The sequence below is a fragment of the Pinus tabuliformis genome, chromosome 1_2 (assembly GCF_031772625.1).
Source record: "Pinus tabuliformis cultivar Carrire ecotype Pingquan chromosome 1_2, CPIR1, whole genome shotgun sequence".
In the NCBI taxonomy this organism is placed as follows: domain Eukaryota; kingdom Viridiplantae; phylum Streptophyta; class Pinopsida; order Pinales; family Pinaceae; genus Pinus; species Pinus tabuliformis.
In genome coordinates this window covers 381,726,639-381,738,689 of record NC_142298.1, presented here as the reverse complement: position 1 = coordinate 381,738,689, position 12,051 = coordinate 381,726,639, and the positions used below count along the sequence as shown (strand labels likewise).

General features: G+C 37.9%; 1 protein-coding gene across 2 annotated transcripts in view; it reads left to right on the top strand.

Annotated features, from left to right (window-relative positions):
• Nucleotides 1–12,051, top strand: part of LOC149205966 (superoxide dismutase [Fe], chloroplastic-like) — a 196,246-nt gene that overhangs the window by 131,657 nt on the left and 52,538 nt on the right. For both annotated transcript variants that reach the window (XM_089395240.1, XM_089395239.1), the window contains exons 4-5: nucleotides 7,616–7,787; nucleotides 7,992–8,059. In XM_089395240.1, the coding sequence (XP_089251366.1) occupies nucleotides 7,616–7,787; nucleotides 7,992–8,059 (240 nt within the window). The remainder of the gene's footprint in view (nucleotides 1–7,615; nucleotides 7,788–7,991; nucleotides 8,060–12,051) is intronic.

Genomic DNA, 12,051 nt, shown 5'->3' with positions numbered 1-12,051 from the left:
CGGGGACATTTGTCCAAAAATAATAGTGTTAAATTTAATGTGTGTCTGCTAGTATTTTTTCAGATTCCAACACTATTTTATTTCCACAGTGTTATTTGTGAAGGTTGCAGTGTGATTTATTCAGTATTTGTCGTAGCAAACTGCAAATAAATTGTTAAATAAAATTAACAATTGGGAGAATAATTTCCAGTTGCAGCAATAGGATTTTAGTAGTGAAATTTTCACAAGGTATCAGAGCTTGATTGATCAGCTGGGGAGCTCAGAAGCGAAAGAAGGAATTTCACTGTTCAGTAAGAGCAATAGGATGAAATTCCCAGGGGCAGTGCAGACTATTGCCAGGCAGGCTGTGCTGCTTGAGGGAGTTCGATTTTTCAGAGCAGAGAGGCAGAAAAATTCGATTTTCCAGATCGAGTGATTCCAGAGGTAGAGGGAGTAGCTCAATTTTTTCGTTGGCTAGATTTCTGGCTGGACGCAGAGGGTTTTGCAGTAATTTGCTAGAGCAAAGCTAACGTTAGGTGGAAGAGAGAAAAGCACACACAGAGGGAAAATTTTCCTTAGGGAAATTCAAGTCTTAGAAGTTCGAATTTTCTTGGCAGATTGGCAGTAGCATCAAGCAAATCTATGCATTCCAGGAGGGAGTGCGAGTAGTAGAGCAATAGCCAAGTAGAGGGAAAGAGGGAGTTTTCGACATTTTTTTGAGATGGGCACTGCAGGGCTTCGAGATCAGGATAGGTTGGACAAATCATCCAATTACGTCATCTGGAAGGCTAGGATGTCCTTCCTTCTAGATGAATATGACTTGAAAGCCTACATTGATAATGTAGTGGCAGTTCCTTAGGATACAAACTAACTGAAGGAATATAGGAAGGAGATGGCGCGGGCGAAGCGGTTGATCTTGGATGGTGTCCGGGATCATATTGTCTTACATATAGTGGCCAAGGGAACGACCAAAGAGATGTGGGATGCTCTCTCCATGTTATACCAGCGAACTTTCAAGCATCAGAAGATGTTCTTTAGGGAGAAGTTGAGATGCATTCGAATGCTAAGAGGGAAAGGCATAGATCCCTTCCTTACCAGGATTTAGGGGGTTCGAGACCAGTTGTCAGTTGTTGGGGCAACGCCTCAACCCACGGAACTTGTACGATTGGCACTCAACAACGTCTTAGAGGATTGGCTGGTCTTTGTGCAAAGCATATTGGGCAGAGATAGACTACTAGAGTGGGATAGGATGTGGGTCGAATTGCAGCAGGAGGAGTTGAGACAAGCTCTGTTAAAGAGCTCCATCAATTGCAACATGGGCAACAGATTGAAGTTGGTAAAGGAGGAGGAGAATGTGGCCCTCGCATCTAAGGGTCCTAGTCAGGGGCAAGGAAAGCAAAGAAAGAAGAAGAAGGACCTGTCAAAGGTCAAGTGATTCAGGTGTGGTGAGCTCAGTTACTACAGTACCCAGCGTCCTCTCAAGAAGGAGGACAAGGAGGAGAAGTAGGACCAACAGGCAACTTCAACAGATATCGATAGACTATCCTCGAGGTTGGAGGAAGACTTCGCAATGATTGCCTATATACCTCTAGGAGTGAGGTGGGGTGACTTGGAGTTGTGGCCCCAGAGAGCTACAGACGGGCAGGGTCCTTGACGAGTCCACCTCATGGATTAGTCTCTGGTTACATGGGCCCAAAGTATTCAGTTGCAGGATGGATAAGTGTCAGGAGATGCGGTCAGATGCTAGAGTGACAATTGCAGACTAGTTGCAATGAAATGCTGGGGAGCGTAGTGCAGAGTTGGCGGCAGTGTAGGTGGCACAGTGCAGAGTCAACGACAACACAGATCCTTTTGAGACAGTGTAGAGGCTAGTAGTAGTCAGAGACTCGGGAGACAGATGCATCATACTGATCACAGATGATTCAATATTTTGGATGTTTTTGAGTTGCAGATGTTGCAGTAGTAGCAACAACAGAGTTGCAGTGCAAATGCAGTGTTGGTAGAAGTACAACAGGGTCAACAACAACACATATGCAACATATATCAGAGTTGCACAGTAGTTGGTGGGCAGCAACAACCAGACATCAATAGCGCGACAGGAGATGATGCAGAGACAGGGTGTTGTGATAGGGTGTGCAACACTAGAACACATTCCTTACTAAGAGAGTGTTAGTTTTTGTAGCATCAGATGTGTTCTAGACACGTAATTTGGTGGAAAGATTAGAATACATTAGATCTCCAAAACCCATAAATTGTTTGAAACAAAAATCTTCTGATATGCAGAAATAGAGATATAAATATTTATTAAAAAGATGAAAATTACAGATGATGCTATTACAATTGCGGGTGCCTGGCTTATATACCGCCATGGACACCCTTTGGGAAAGGGCAAGATCTTATGATCGTGCTCTTTCATCTAATTAAAATTAAAATTAAATAATAAACCTAAGCTAACTAATTTTTTACATAACATTGCCTTCCTCTCGAAAGAATGCTTTGTCCTCAAAGCATAAGTAACGACGGATGTTGTTGAAGAATGATTCATTCTCCCAGAAAGCGTCTTCTTCGGGTAAGTCCTTCCACTTGATCAGATATTCTAAGATGATCAAGGTCGCACACTTTAAAAGGTCTTGGATTAATCTCTCAAGTTCCGTTTTATGGTGATGTGGATATCTGTATGGCTTGATGTTGACAGGGTCTGACCCTACCTTGACTTCTATTGTATGCTCAATTTCCCTATTAGGTGGCATCTTCATAGGTAGGTCTTGAAATACTTTTTCATGCTTCCGAATCAAATCTTGTATCTCTGGTGACTCTTCTCTGGTCATATTTGCAGATAACATCTCTAACTGGTGACATTGTACTACATAAGCGGGTGCTCCTTTTCGACTTAGTTTCATCATCTGAGATGATGATACAACTTGATTTTCTGGTGCTTGGAATCCGTGTAGCTTGTACTTCTGACCTCCCCATTTGAATTTTATAAATTGTACTTGATGGTTGGCGGCATAAGTACCTAAAGTTCGTAACCATTGGATACCTAAGACTACATCTACTCCTCCTAACGGTACCGTGAAGAATGGAGACTCTAGATTAAAGTCTTGAATCTGCAAATTGACCTTATGGCATTTCCCTACCTTTTCAATCTTCTTACCATTAGCTACCATCACTTTCATGTTTGGTAAGGGAAATGAAAAGATATTGAGTCTCTTTGCCACGGTTGCATCTAAAAAATTGTGTGTGCTTCCAGAGTCGACGAGAACCACTACGTTGTTCTTCTTTATGTGTCCTTTTAACTTTAAAGTCTGAGGTTGTGATATACCTGTCATAGCTGATAATGATACTTGTGGAATACATCCATCATCTAGTTCCGGTGAGAATTCTGGGGCGTCGTCTGTGTCTTCTATGTCATAATCTTCACTGTTTGAATCATTGGTTGCTTCACAATTATATAGGTTCTTTGGTTCTTTTCCTTTAGCACATCTATGTTTGGGGTCCCACTTCTCACCACAACGTTTACATTTACCCTCTTTTATCCTTTGCATTTCCACATTAGATTTTTCATCTTCACGACGATGTGGTGGAACATATCTTGTATTATTTGAGTCCACATATTGGGGTATCCTTCGTCTTGCATAAGCTTTTTCCGCTGTTGACCAAAATATTGGTTCGGATTTCTTTTCGGCTGTTTTTGCTTTTCGTCTTGCTACTTCTATAGATGTAATGTCATGCATCTCAAGTTCTGCTTGTAAATGGGTTTTGAGTCCCGAGATGTATGACTGAATTAGACGAGATTCTGATAACCCAGGTACTCGTGTTACTAAGGTCTTCCATTCTTGAGTGTATTCATCCACACTTCCTTTTTGTCGTAATTTGATGAGTTTTGAAAAGAATTCTTCTTCCTTTACACCTTGGAATCTTTTGAAGAATGCATCTTTAAATTTTCTCCAGCTAATGACGCGTGTTGTCTTTTTCCACCACATATACCAGTTATATGCTTCTCCTTCCATTTTCATGGATGCATGCCTAAGCTTTTCGTCATCGTCATTGATGTCATATATCTCAAAGTATTCTTCTGCTTTATTTATCCATGCAACATTGTTTTTTTCGTTTCCATCGAATTTAGGCATCTCGACTTTTGCCCGTCGCTGGTATGTTGCTACTGGTTGAGCGAAAAAAGGGTGTTGATTGGTAAAGTTATCCCAGAGTTGCTTGTTTGTAAAGGCTGTGTTACTCGCTTCTTGGTGGGGTGTCGCTGATTTTTTTGGGGATTCAACTTTGTCATGAGAGTCTGTGGACTTAGTTGAATCTGACGAGATGTGTTCTTGATTCTCTTCACCTTCTTTTAGTAGTTGTTCGGGTGTACAATTCGACCTTTTACACAGACTTTTCAGCATTGTTAAGACCTCTCGTATCCCTGCTTCTGTCTGGACATGGTAATTTTCCATCTTTATTTCTATTTGATTCGTCGTATTTTGAAGATTTTTGATTTTGTCTGCTTGCTCCCCAAGCTTGCTCTCGACTTCATTTAATCTTTTACTGACCTCGTCGTGGTTGTTATTTATCTTATGCTCTGCGTCAACCAATTTTTTATGGAAATCTGCCATTGTCATTGTCGACATTGAGCGGGTTTGTGGGGGCGTGTATTTATCTGTCAGCTTAAGTTGGTTTTTTTTTTAATAATTAAATTAAATTGATTTAATAATTTAATTTAATTAATTAATTTTTTTAAATAATTAGATTAAATTAATTATAATAATTTAATTTAATTAATTTAATAATTTAATTTAATTAATTAATTTTTTTTTTTAAATTATAAATTATAATAATTATAATTTATAATTATTAACCTTATATATATAAATTAACGTTATAAATTATATAACTTATAATTAAATTATATATATATTATATATAAATTAAAATATGATATACGTATATTATAACTAAATCACGTTATAATATTTTTTATATATATCATAACTTCTGAACAGTCACGTGAACAGTCACGTATTACGTATTACTTTAATTATTTCAATGACTGAATGTGACAGTCACGTAATGGACAGTTTCCGCAATTGTTTTCCACGCAACCGCAGGTCACATGGAACTTGCCCAGAGTTTGATCTTAATTACGGCGGCAACAAAACGACTGGCAGAACGTCGCACGGTGTGGGTCGAATGACTGGTGTGCAATGGAGCGGAAACGCGGTTACGTAGTGACGGAGCGGAGGGTTTGGGACGGAGATTGCAGCGGAAATGGAATGCGCAGCAGCGGATGGAGTGCAGAGACGTTAGCGGGTTAATTGTGGCAGACGACCTGTGGACAGAGAATGGCAATGGAGCGGAGACGGATGGCAGAAATAGCGGAAGATTAACAGAGAACGAACCTGCTCCGATACCAATGAAACAAAAATCTTCTGATACGCAGAAATAGAGATATAAATATTTATTAAAAAGATGAAAATTACAGATGATGCTATTACAATTGCGGGTGCCTGGCTTATATACCGCCATGGACACCCTTTGGGAAAGGGCAAGATCTTATGATCGTGCCCTTTCGTCTAATTAAAATTAAAATTAAATAATAAACCTAAGCTAACTAATTTTTTACGTAACATTGTTTCTGGAAATTCCACCTAGAAGTGTCTCAATTAGATTATTAATTGTTTTTTAAATATTTCCTAAGTATAAACTTAGGGAATATGGTTAATTAATCAATATTAATTGAGATAAAGTGAGAATAGCCTAGAAACTCACACAGATTGATCGAAAGATGATCCTAACCATTGATTAAGTTTTAATCTTGACTGTTGGTGCTCCAACAGTGGATTATAAGAGAAGATTGATGTGGTGATGGAGAAGACAATTGAGCAGTTCGATTTACTTGGCAGATCGATTTCTAGAGTAGCAACAATTAGTTGTCGGAGAGAGCCAGAGATCGAAGCAGTGAGTGAGTGACAGAGACAGTGATCCGGAGAAAGTTTTCTAGATCCAGAGAGGCAGCAGCATGAGGGCCAAATTGTTCCTAGTGAAGCAGCGCAGAGGACTGCGCAGTTGCTTCATAGAGGACAGTTCGATTTGCTGGAGAGAAATTTGTTCTCAGTTACAATGGCCGAGCAGAGGTTCTAGAGGGCCAAAGAGATGATTTCCTCAACAGCAGAAGGCAGAACGACCTCATCAAAGACTAGTTGGAGGCTTGATGTCACAGTGACTGCGGAGAGGCTAATGCAAAGGGTTCAGGAGGCCGAGTTTTCTGAAGGAAGGTTTTGCCTGGATTGCTTGTGGAGGAAGGGTAATTCCCTTCAATAATTTTGCCCAGATTTTCTTGCTATGGATTGCCAGTTTCCGGCATCCAGATTGTACTCAGATTTTCATTGCTGCATAATAATAAAAACCCTCACTGTTGCACCAGTTTTCTCAAGTTGGGTTTTTCTGGGGACATTTTTCCAAAAATAATAGTGTTAAATTTTACATGGGTGTGCTAGTATTTTCTCAGATTCCAGCGCTATTTTATTTCCGCAGTTTTATTTGTGAAGGTTGCAGTGTGATTTATTCAGTATTTGTGTTAGAAAACTGCAAATAAATTGTTAAATAAAATTAACAATTAGGAGAATAATTTCCAGTTGCTGCAATAGGATTTAAGTAGTGAAATTTTCACATGGAGGATGTCCAGTGAACAAAAAAGTTTAAATAGGTGTGCAGCTGCCACCATGATATTCGAAACTATCCCTGCTCATCCTCTGAATCGATAATATGCAGATACTAATACTGAGTTATTTCTGGATAATGGCCTTAGGAGAATGGCCTGGGTGTGCATTAACTCTGTAGCATCAGCCTACTCCTTCCCTGGAACAAAGGCAGAGGGGGTACCTCCCTTAACATGAACTTCTAGATCATAAAATGCAAAATATATTATGCAACAAAAATAGCTACTTTAATGTGATATTGATAGATCAAAGACAACTGAACAGAATATAGAATTTACATATTAAGTCGAGACAGATAGAAGGAAATTAAAATGTTAGATGTTCCCAATGATGATCAATTATCTCCTTAAAGGTGTCTTGGAAATCCAACTCAAGTTTAATACATATGAAAACTAAAATGAGTATTGATACCTTCATGTTCTCTTATATGCTGATATGGGTACACAGATCACTAGTCCACTACTAACTTCTATTATATGCTGACAGATCCAAAAATCTCACCAATATATCATGAATGAGTATATGATGATTTGCTTGATTGTTACACAGATTTTTATGATTCCCTTGGTAAATTTCTTCTTCACTTTAATTTGCATTGTTCGTGGACAGCATTCAACTTAATCCTAAATATCAGGAGAGAGCATAACAACTCCATACTGATCAATGTTAATCTTTAGCTTTCATTGTCAACGCCATGTTGCTGTAATGTCCATGAAGAAGTTTTCTCAGCATATTGAATCCATATTTTCTGCATAAGCATGCAGACAGTAGCAAGAAGAGTGCTTAACTGCTGCTTATATTTTTATGGATTGGGTGTATGGTCTGGTAGGACTGAATCCTGTCACTGTTTTTATATTTTTCTATTGCGAATAACAAATAAAAATTACAGAGGTACTTATATTTATTCCAACCTGGATGTCATTCAGGTGTGGAATCATGACCTTTTTTGGGAATGCATGGAACCGGAAGGTGGGGGAGATTGCACAGGAATGATTCAGGAATTTATTGAAAGGGATTTTGGTTCATATAATAATTTTCGGGAGGAGTTCAAGCAGGCTGCAACTTCACAGTTTGGTTCTGGTTGGGTTTGGCTTGTAGGTCAGTATTCTGCAAAAGTTTGTGTAGCTGAATTTGAACTATGCTGCTAATTTATCATACTGACTTCAAAATTAAAGTCAGTATGAATTATTCGATATAAGCAGACTCAATGTGATGGTGAATCTAAAATGTTTTTATTCTTTAAATATCCATTTCATCTTAGTCTGGTTTTGTTCATGTACTTTCTGTTTTATATTGTTGCAGTGAAAGATAACAAACTTGCTGTCGAAAAGAGTACAAATGCTGTGAACCCACTCATATGGGGCCAAATAGTAAGTGGCCATTCTTATTTTGATGACCGTTAATTTTCCAAAACAGGACTCCATAGTTTCTTAACTAATGTCACACTCATCCAACACTAAAAGATTGTCAACATAACGTTAGATTTTTAGAAGGCCAAATTGTTTCACCATATTCTTTGGGCATGACTTTGTTATGTTTAATTTTTTATTCTTTTTCTGTTGAATATGTCATTGGGTAGTCTTTCTGTGACTGCAGTTCTTGCTGTTTGATTGCTTCCATGAAATTTATTTGCGTTTAACAGCAATGTTGAATTCACATTTACGCTTCAAACAAGATGTTGGAAGCCAGTTCAGGGTTTACATAAATATGTTTCTCCCGTTACAACATTTTGAAGCCACATTCTTACACCTTTCGTTACTGAAGAAGATAATGATGATATTTTTGGAGGTAATTACCAAGAGACATAGTTGGATATATATTAGTGTTGTGAACATCCCGATTTTATCACGAAATCACGATTTTTTGGCCTAGCCAATGTTTGCCAATATTTTCATGGTATCTTAATTTTTGCCAATGTTTGCCGATTTTTACGAATAATTTCCCGATTTTTACGATTTTTTGATTTTCTGTACCTTTGCCGATTTTATCCTGATGCCGATATATATATATATATATATATATATATAGAGGCATTGTCTACCAAGGCCACAATTTCGCTCGGACGGCAAATTTCTTGCTGGAATCCGGTGAGAAAATTTTCAAAAAATCTGACTGTTGGAGTGTTTGAATATCTTTTTTGTTGGTGGAAATGGATTCAGCACCATCAAGGACCCCTGGGGCACCCAAAATCATGAAGCTTGACAGCTGTAACCCAAATTTCCAAAAATTCTGCCGGATTTTGTCAAAATCTTGCTGGAATCTGGAATTCCCATTATTTTCCAGGCAAAATTGTGGCCTCGTTAGACTACTCTCTCTCTCTCTCTCTATATATATATATATTTTCCATATGAAGAATATACATGTTTCGATCCCTTGAGGGATTTCTCAGACCCAACAACAAGGCTTGAAGCCATTACAACAAAGCTCAACATGTCACTTGCGGGAATTGAGCCTGGGTGGGAAGGATACAAATATTCCTCCCAACCACCTGGGATAAATCCAATTGGCATAGATGGATGTTATATATTCCTAGAAGAAGTGTGCTTCAGAAATTTGGTATTTTAACAATTATTTTCTGTATAGGACTTAAATAAATATATATAACTAAAAATAGGGTTTTCCAATCTAAAAGGAGCCCCGTTTCCCCATGAAACATTTCTTATACAACTCAGATCCTCAGAACGTTTTACCTACGGGTACAGATCCTTAACCAAAACACCAAAAACTGTTAGACTGTTATAAAACCCTCAGAAAGTTTTACCTATGGGTACAGATCCTTAACCAAAACACCAAAAACTGTTAGACTGTTATAAACCCCTCAGGAAGTTTTACCTATGGGTACAGATCCTTAACCAAAACACCAAAAACTGTTAGACTGTTATAAACCCCTCAAAAATGTTTCCTGGTTGTTTCCTTTACAGAAACGTTTGCAAAGATATTTTCTTTCGGAATGCTGCTTACAGGTCCTTTGGCTAATCTGCTGCACTATGTGGGGCTTTTCTGTGCTGTCAACATCACCTAGGACTCGGAGTTGGCATCATCTGCACACACTCGGGGGTTTTGAATCTGGGTATTAACATTAATACGAGTTTCGATCACTTCACACCTTGCAACTAGAACACACTTCTGTGTGCTTTGCAAAGAGTTTTGGATATTTCCTGCCTATTTTTTATAGAGAAAAGGCACATATAGCCTCTGAAAAACAATTTTGAAAAAAATGTTTTTGTAAGTGTAGGACTCAACCAAAATTATAGAATCGAAAAGTAAATACAAGAAATGATAACACATGGAAAACAACCAAATAAATGAAAATTTGGATATGTGGCTTATGAAAAACTATGCATTTTCTTTTTCTCTAATATTTATGGATATTTGAAACTTAACTATAATAAAATAATCTATTCCGATTTTTTATTTCCTAAATTTTGAAAGCAGTATTTCTATCTCCACACCACTTATGGAAAGTGTAGCCATTTCCCTTTTTAAGGTGACATAGGTTTATATCTATGTTTGCAATGTTTCTTAAAAGAGAAAATTGAGTCAAACTTTCTGTTTTATATAAACAATATATTATAGTAATAAAATTTAAAAGTTTAATGCTTGTGGAGCCTCTGCCATACTGTGTTAAAAAAACAGAGTATTTCTACATAGGTTGAATACCTTAAACGCTCATACACACACAGATCAAAGACTAGTACACCAGTGTTTTACATGATTACAACCCTCAGAGGGAAACAATCCATGGCCTTAGCCTACCACTTGAGGAAATATATCAATGCAAAAACAAAACAGATTACATGAACATCTCTCACAATTGATCATTAACAAATGAGCTTCCATGCTCTTTAAATAGAGCTCATGGACCAGTTGGGGGTCAAGCCATGGATCAAGTGCCATTATTACCAAGGAGAAGATGAACCTTCTGATCAATTTATGTCTAAGACATAATCAATTAGATAGTTACAAAAGCACACTATAAATGCACACTTATCCTAAAGATGCATTAAAGCAAGTTGATCTTAACTAACTGCTAAGTGTTTAAATATCCTAACATGCCTATGGGTTTTGTTTGTCTTCTATCGCACAGACCCTTGTATATGTGTTTTTGGATCAGACTTGGATTTCTTTTACATAACAAACCGGTAAGCTTGCTTGAGGAGCACTTATATCTTGGAGCTTCACTTGTTAATGACATTGCCTTGGAACATGGCGTGTGTTGTTTTAGAGTGGAGCATTTCACATGAGTGGGCCTTCTTGCTAGAGAAAGGTTGCTTGTAAGGATTTAGGCCCACTTTGTATTGTTGGCCTGCCTTACCTCTTTTATAAAGAGGAAGGAGAGTCCTTTAATCATTCGTTCATTCATCATTTTGTGTTAGAGAGTTCCGGAATGGAGCACGCCTCTCTCTCTTGTACTATTTTGTATTATAGTCTTTGTCATTGCTTTAGCACCAGGGTTCTTGTAGAATCCAAGAGAAACTTAGGGTTAGGGTTTTCACCTTAAGGAGGGAAAATAGACTAGGGTTTGGTAAAATCCTAGGGGAGAAGAAAACATTGCTGTGGAGTAGAGGAGACACCTTGCACTTGTGGGAGACAAATGTTGAAGCCAAGGAGGACTTTCTTGTTTTAATGCCTACTTCTTGGAGATATTTAGTGTTGGCTACGGTTTTTGTGGTTTTCTATGGCTAGGTAGTGTTTATGGAGAGCTTGAAGTTTGTATCATATATATATATATATATATATATATGAAGCTTGTATCTGTCCAATACTTGTGTAATTGTAGATTGATTTTTGGCTAGCAGGAGGAGAGGAGACACCTCGAACTCGTGGGAGACAAATGTTGAAGCCAAAGAGGACTTTCACTTCCTGGAGATATTTGGTGTTGGCAAGGGTTTTTGTGGTTTTCTGTGGCTAGGTAGGGTTTATGGAGAACTTGAAGTTTGTATCATATATATATATATATATAAAGCTTGTAGTTGTCCAATACTTGTGTACTTGTGTAATTGTAGATTGATTTTTGGCTAGCATTGTCTTCTTGGTTAGTTAATTTCTAGCACTTATATTTTAGGCTGATTTGACACATTTAAAGGCTGAAATTGTTAAGGGATTTAACATATAATGGGAAGATAGTAGAGCAAAATATATTGACTTTTTGTAGCATCGGGAGGTATTCCTGCATGCCAACAGGCCTCCTAGGTCGTCCAAAGAAAATTATACAAAATGAAAATTTAAATTATGAATTTTGGGCTTCATGTAGGCCCCAAGTGTCAAGTCGACCCTGTTGTTGTACAAACTAGCAGACCCAATATATAGGCTAAAGCTAGAGGTCACAACAACAATTTGGGACAAAGGCCCACTGTCACTA